A 7,375-nucleotide genomic window follows, 5' to 3' on the forward strand; every position below is an offset into this window, starting at 1 on the left:
GACTTAACAATAACACTGCTCAAACACACAGACATGCCCACTGCGGTGTCTCTTTCCTGCGTGCTTGTGTTTTGTTCAATAAGAAATTATTTATGTTTGCCTTTTAGCTAATTGTGTTACCACCCTATTTCTTTAATTACACAATCCACCTTTGAGTTTGTTTTGCTGTTCTTAGCATTTTTTAGCATGTTTGAGTCTCTGTATACCCCATAAACAGCTGGGGCAACATCTGCCTCGGAGACTAATTGCAGGTCTGTAAAATGAACCACATGTAGTCAATGTCATCCCACACAGAAGTTCAAGAGACACTTTGGCTAATAGAGGGGTGAGCAGACGCCTCGGAGGGTGACCTTCACCTTGCATTCCTGCATTTAAACCTCAACTATGAACTTTTGAATGACATTTATATACATTGGTCAAGTTAAACTTAACTTAAACTGAAAGCACATATTTGGTCTGGCCAGTTTCTGTTAGTATTATGTGAAATAAATGTCTGTTGTTGCAATTGTATATTCAATTTCAGTCTTAAAAATATATTCTAGAGATCTAGCCGTGTCCCTCTCAAATGCAACCACTACAAAGTATAGCTTTAAACTGTAAAGCAGAATAAGGAATTTTTAATGGCAATACTTAAAAAAAAGAATCTCATATTTTCCCCTTTTACACTATTGTGATGCAAATTGTGTATTTTGTTTTGCTTGAGGTCAAACATACAGAAAGTTAAAGTGTCTATGAGCAACCTGCTTACCTTGTTATGATAAAAAAAGATCATACAAATGTTAGGGCCTAAAATACTTTCCAATGCTTTTGAAGATAATTTTGCAATGTGATTTGATTTGATGAAGGCTTTGACCTGAAAAAAACTAATACTATAATAGAAAATGCACTTATATAAACTACATGAGTGTTAAATAAAGACATTATTTTAAGTAACTTTAGATTAATGAAATATCAGCACCATTCTTGTTTCCTCAATTTCTACGAATCTGGTGCTATAAAACCTCATATTATAGCCTCGCAAAAAGCCATTAAGACCTGGCCTGAGTGGAAGCTTGACAGCGGGGTTATGAAAGAATCCGCAGAGAAGCTCACAATATTACAGAGCTTATCTCTCCGCAGCAGCCACAGAGACCAAGTATGGAAACTTGGATCAAGGGATCTGTCCTGTGACTGTTTACATTTCTCTCATTGTTTCTACGTCACCAAGTAGCCGAAGCATTCATTACCCCGGCAGCTACTGCTCCTCTCCTCCCAGCTGATGGTGAAGTATGGACGAGTACCAAGAAAAAGGAGGAAGCCGTTATTAAAGACGGGGGCAGGGGAACAATCAGAGGCTGGAGACCCCACCCTGGCCCCCCCCCCAGTACAGGAAGGGGATCCTCTCCTCAGGTTGTGCTGTATGTACTCACATGCAGGCACAAACAACACTTTTCCATGAGCTGACTGTACTTTAGTGTACCCTGGGGAGAAAAACAAACATGTTGTGGAAGATCATGCTGGCTGCCACAAGCAAAGTTACCATTGAGGAAAAACGAATTAGAACAGACATAGTTTGGGGGAATCCTTGTTCGAAATAAGGAAACAGGAAGCAAATCAAATACCTTCAGGGGGAATCCTGAGACAGACAAATTGACTGTATAGCTTTGATGTATTGTTCTCTGCTGTGTAGACTAATATTTCCACATAGTATACTTCCCCACATATTAAGCACTCCCCAAGGGGAAACATTCCTTTAGTTGTCTGAATTTGCTCCAGTATAAAGAGAAGATTATGATTGTAGATACAGGATCAATGTTTCTCAACAGTCTGCACTTGTATCTGATATTTAATCCTGATTCAACCTGTAATGCAAGGCCCAATTCCCTCATCAAATCAAAATGCTCTGCTACTTTAAGTGGAGTGGTTCAGTGCTGCCATCTTCTGGCGGCCTTTCAGTTCATCAACAAAAATCGCACCAATATTTGAGGACCAGCTTTATTGAATTTGCCAAATTACAGAAAGATTTAAGAAAAAGGAAAGTTAAATAATACCATTGTTCATTTACAATCATTTGACACATGATTATGTTATGTTCCTCATGACTACTTCTAAAAAACAAATCCATATTACAAGAATATAACTTTAGAAAACATATCAAGCAGACCGTGAAAGGCCTCCAGCATCAGACGTCATCTCTTCAGTAGATCAGTCAACACTGTGCGGTGTCTGTCCTCGACTCAAAGTGGCATTGTCCTCTTTTAAACAAACTGTCTGTCGCCCTCTATCGAGGGCCGTTCCCTCTCCTGCACTCACACATCCTGTAGGCACATATGTAGAAAATACCTGCAACGGACAAGAGCAATGTGTTAAGTGATTTAGAGTATTTATGATCAAAACCTCACATTCAGTAGGTCTAATGAATTAATATGGTTCTGAATACATTTGAGTCAATGTAGGTCAGTTTTTGTGTGATTACACTGATGATTTTTCTGCTTGAAATCTCATTAGAACTATGTACAAATATATTTTAAGATTTGACTCATACTATGTCAATCAGACTAAATATAGTGTCAAAATACATTACAAAAAGGTCATTTTCTTCAATATTGGCCTTCATTTCTGGACAAAGCCTTGTCCTTTCTCACCTGCAAAGAAGTTCATGAGCATGGCCACCCAGCCCAGGATGTAGGACCAGGAGAAGCGCCAGTCCCCAAAGCGTCTCCCGAGGAAGTTGACTGTCACTCCAGTGTAAATGGCCATACCGAGCAGAACAAAGAAAGCTATGGGGAGAGGGATGTACATGTCAGTAAGGATTGATGTTTCATTTATGGTTTGCGTGTTGATTTAGAAGAAACCAGACTCACTGGAGACGAAAAACATGATTCCTGCAGCAAAGGAGCGGTTGAACCTTTCAAAAGAGGAGAAGTGAGCAAAAGACATGATGCCAGCTATGATGCCGGCAAAGCACGACATCCCTGAAAGGATCATGAAGGCCCGGGTGGCATTCCAGTAAGCTGGAAAGAAACAGGTAGAAATCAGCAGAGCATCATTATAAATAGCTTTACAAACAAGTCAATACCTTTAAAGGAGACATGCTTTTATTTAGGTTCATACATTCGATTTGGTCATCTACTAGAAAGTGTTTACATGCTTTAATGTGAAAAGAAAGAAAGAAAGATTATTATCGACATATTGTCTGTCTGGAAAGAACTGTATTTACCCTCTGTCTGTAACGTTGCATTTATGCAGAGTTCGAAGAAGTACTCAGACCCTTTACTTAGGTCAAAGTTAAATACGATGGTCTTAAAATACCCCATTACAAGTAAAAGTCATGAATTGATCATGCTACTTAAGTATAAGTACAGAAGCATTATCAGCATAATCTACTTCAAGTATCTAAAGTTAAGGTACTCAATATGCACAATGGCTCTTTTCACAGTATTTTTTTTATCATAGAATAGTATTTTATCCCGTTCGGATCAATAACAACTACATAGTCATATTATTTTTTACATTTATGTTTGTCAAAAATGAGCTAATTTAAGATACTTTTTGAAATACTGGGTAGATTATCGGTACAGTATCTGCTTTACGTCATATAAGGATATCATGCTTTTATATGTTCAAATTAGCTGAGTGGAGTAGAATTATATGTAGTATAAAATGGAAATACTTTAGTAAAGCAAAACAAGGTCAAAATAATCATTGCAATACTTAAATCAATTTAATTAGTTACATTTCATCAATGACATTTAGCACCTGTCTCTTTCAAACCCCCTTCAGAAAAGTCTCAGTCTCTTCCTTAATTACTGACATGCATTTTCACTTCCTCTGAATAGAACTACAATTATTGAGTTTTTTTCTTCTTTTCTTTTCACTTTAATGTTCACTTAATTACCTCCATGTATTGTTCTGTGAAAGGAACTTTAAATTCTTCCCATTATGATTTTAGTTTTTAGCTCAGGCACGCTCTAACCACTTCATCATTGGACAACTTAATAAAGCTATTCAACCGTTCAGCTTGAATTATTCTGAGAAATAATCTTGTTCTTTTCATACTCAACAAACTCAAACGCACATAATGAAGCTGTATATGGAAATCAGATGTGTGTTTCTTACACAACAAAATAAACATGTATAAGCATATAACAAGCCTAATCTGGTGCATACAGGAACTTAAATAAAAAGGATTAGCAAGGCGTTTAGGCTCAGAGATCACTGTCCAGACACGCAGCGGTATGACAAAACCTGCGTGGAAACAGAGCAACCCAACACCAATTCCTGATAGTCATCTTATCAGGGTTTGGCGCCCTGAGCGTCCTTACCTATGCTGTCAGTCTGCATGTAGCACTTGTTGGAGATGCAGTACCTCCACAGGCCCTGATGGGCATAGTTTCCAGAGAGACGGTACTGCATCCAGTAGTCCGTTGCAGTGGAGACCACCAAGAGGATATTACCAACTATGGCACAGAAAAGGCCCCCTCCCATAAAGCTGTACATCTTGAGCTGAGATAACGGGCCCGCTGCAGAGCAACTGTAACATAGGAAGGAAAATTATGGAAGTTAAGGATATTGTATAAAATCATGTACTGCGCACAAATGTTCACCCACATAATTTCAATGTTTCAAATCTTTAAGATATTTAAGAGATTTTGCACTGAAGACAAGGATCATTTTTTTGTCAATATGCAATAAAGGGGTTGCTCAACACAAGACCTGCAACCCCAAAGGCTGATTATACAATGCTCAAAAAGCACACTATGAACTAAAAATATGTTCCTGACATCATGGTAAAAAAATGCATTGGCACTCAGCATCTTCATACAAATTCTCCAAAAACTAAACAAATTATCCAATAAAAAAAAGGGATGTGAAATCAAATTGAACTTGATCATGCCTTTGAAGCTCTGTCTGAATAGCACACTTGATGCCAGCCAATCATACATCCATACCCAGATTAGGACAACCACAGAAATATGAAGCATATATCCAAATTGAAAATATGACTTCATAAATGAAAAATCCACAAGCACACTTATAGTTGCCCGAAAATACCTTATAACATATTGTACCAAACTTTTACTCAACCATATTTACCTCTGCTTTAGTGGAACCATCACTACTAGTTGAACTGATTAGAGGAATAGCTTTGATGTTGCAGTTTGTTGTTCCCCTTCCCAATCCTCACTGCTTGTTCGGCTGTAATGAGGTTTTATCTGATTCTGCCAGCCTCTGTCCAATCAAAATGTATTGCTGGGATGCACACACAAAAAGCACCCTGATATTTGATCCCTTACCTTGTTTCTGGAAATACACCCTCTCACTGCCCACCAGGTAAAGATAGAAGCGGGTGGAGGGGAAAAGAGAGAGAGATGCTGCTCACTTTGGGGAAAAGAGGGGGAGTCACAGACAACACTACAACCAACAAGTTGTCCCCTGGTTTTTCTGTCGATTAAAGCAAAATCCTTTGCAGCAATCACCCTCGCTGTGTGGGATGCACTTGAATGAGACACCACAGGGGCCACAGTGAATGTGACCTTGTACATTTGAGTGTGTGTCTGTGTGGGGTTTGTGGGGCCTCGGAAAAGGGGTGGTGACCCATGTTTCTTTTTTTTTTGTTTGTTTATAAATGGTGTGCTCTAGAACGGGGGATATGCATAGGTTTGCACTACTGTCTGCGTCAATGCAACATGCTGAAACACACACTTCTCTTTCAGTGCTGTCACTGTGGCGGTGTGGCGGGACACATATAGAGGCAGCGCTCGATACAGACAGTGTTTCTCTACCTGTAGTATCGGATCTATCATTTATTTTTATTAAATAATGAGATCTGTAGGTTATGGAGTAGACGGAATAAATGACTATACATCTTAATATTTAGCAACAAATGTGACTCGCAGAAACACAAATAATACATGTGCTTTTTAAGTGTCTATTCCTCTCTACACACACACTTTATTATTCTCCAAAAATTCAAGACAATACCGTATTTCAATATTTTTCAATCCAAGTATTGTTGTGTCTCGTCAAATGTGTTTGTTTTGTTTATGTATTTTGTCTGTCATTTCCTGTTTTATTTTGTATTTACCTCTTGTCTTTCATTTCAGGCCCTGTTTTCTTCCTCCCCCTGTGTGTTTTTCCCGCCATCATCAGTGTCTGCCCCGCCCCTGATTGTTTCCACCTGTTCCCACTCACCTCATGTTTAAATAGTCCTGTCTCTCCCCTGTCCTGTGTCAGTTCGTCTTGTTTGTTTCCCCGAATGGTCGTGCCAAGCCTCAGCTCAGAAAGGATCGCTTTTTCACTCATGTCAGGTTTTGTTGGCTTAAAGGGGACCTATCATGCAAAATGCACTTTTGTACGTCTTTTATACATGAATATGTGTCCCCGGTGTTCCAGGGAACTCACCAAGTGTCAGAAAACACAACCCTCTCTATTTTCCTCCATACCCAAATCTCTAAAAAAAAGGGGCTGCAACGGATCTGATAAAAACTGATCCAGATTTGAACACTGTCCTGATGTCAGGACGGTGGCGCTACGGCTATTGGGCCAACTCCACCAATCAGGAGGAGACAGCCACGGCCATTGCCGTTCGAAAGCGCTGGAGACGCTGTAGTACATATGCCAGGCCAGTAGATGGTGCTGTTCTCACTGAATCTGCCCCTGCACAAACAGAGCTAGAAATTGTCAAATTGAGCAAAATGAGGCATGGCTAAAATGCATGATCTGTTTGGTATTTTGAAGAAAAAAAAGTATAAATATGCCTTATATAGGTATGGTCCTACACTATATTATTCAAATATAGCATGATCGGTCCACTTTAAGTTTTTATTAAGTCCTCTTTTTGTTACGCTAGTTTTTTCCTCCTTGTGAGCGCCTTTTGTTATTTCGACCACCTACTCTGTTAAGAGGGATTACCTGAACTGAGAAAATAAATATACTTTGTCTCTGGGTCGTGCATTTGGCTTCATCAGTTTGTGTCGAGGTCCTGACAAGTATAATTCTATAACAACTGAGGTCAGGGATTATGACAGATTCTCTGATTTTCTGTTTGTCTGCATTTGTTTGGGTGTAAGAGAAACATTTTGTGTTGCAGCATCATAAAAAGACATGGCATTGTACAATAAAAATTAAAAGACAAGAAATAAACAAGAAAGTAGAAAATATACATGATGAATTTACAAATTAACAATAACAAGATATAAAGCAAGGTATTATATTTACATAAGTATGTGACAGATGGAATATTAGATATTAGACTGAATATAAATGTAAAATGTACAGTGAAGAGAAAAACTATGGAGCAGAGAGTTCTCTGCCAGCCAGAGGTGATTTGTTGTACAGTGTTATTGCAGTCGGCAGGAATGTTTTCCTGTATCTGTCCTTGTGACAGCGGAAC

General features: G+C 38.8%; 1 protein-coding gene across 1 annotated transcript; it reads right to left on the reverse strand.

Annotated features, from left to right (window-relative positions):
* Positions 1-2,087: 2,087 nt before the first annotated feature.
* LOC117478031 (lens fiber membrane intrinsic protein-like) lies at positions 2,088-4,479 on the reverse strand. Its single transcript, XM_034124891.1, has 4 exons — positions 4,305-4,479; positions 2,844-2,993; positions 2,625-2,759; positions 2,088-2,322 (listed from the first exon to the last, which is right to left on the reverse strand). The coding sequence occupies exons 1-4, from the start codon at positions 4,477-4,479 to the stop codon at positions 2,261-2,263; spliced, it is 522 nt and encodes a 173-aa protein (XP_033980782.1). The 3' UTR covers positions 2,088-2,260.
* Positions 4,480-7,375: the final 2,896 nt, after the last annotated feature.

Source organism: Trematomus bernacchii, unplaced genomic scaffold (genome assembly GCF_902827165.1).
Source record: "Trematomus bernacchii unplaced genomic scaffold, fTreBer1.1, whole genome shotgun sequence".
NCBI lineage: Eukaryota > Metazoa > Chordata > Actinopteri > Perciformes > Nototheniidae > Trematomus > Trematomus bernacchii.

Excerpts from the sequence above, each read along its gene's own strand:
- LOC117478031 (XM_034124891.1), bottom strand. The coding sequence starts at position 4,479 with ATGTACAGCTTTATGGGAGGGGGCCTTTTCTGTGCCATAGTTGGTAAT. Across the intron at positions 2,760-2,843 it reads AATCATGTTTTTCGTCTCCA|CTTTCTTTGTTCTGCTCGGT; the intron begins GTGAGTCTGGTT and ends CTCTCCCCATAG. Across the intron at positions 2,323-2,624 it reads GCTCATGAACTTCTTTGCAG|GTATTTTCTACATATGTGCC; the intron begins GTGAGAAAGGAC and ends TGTCCGTTGCAG.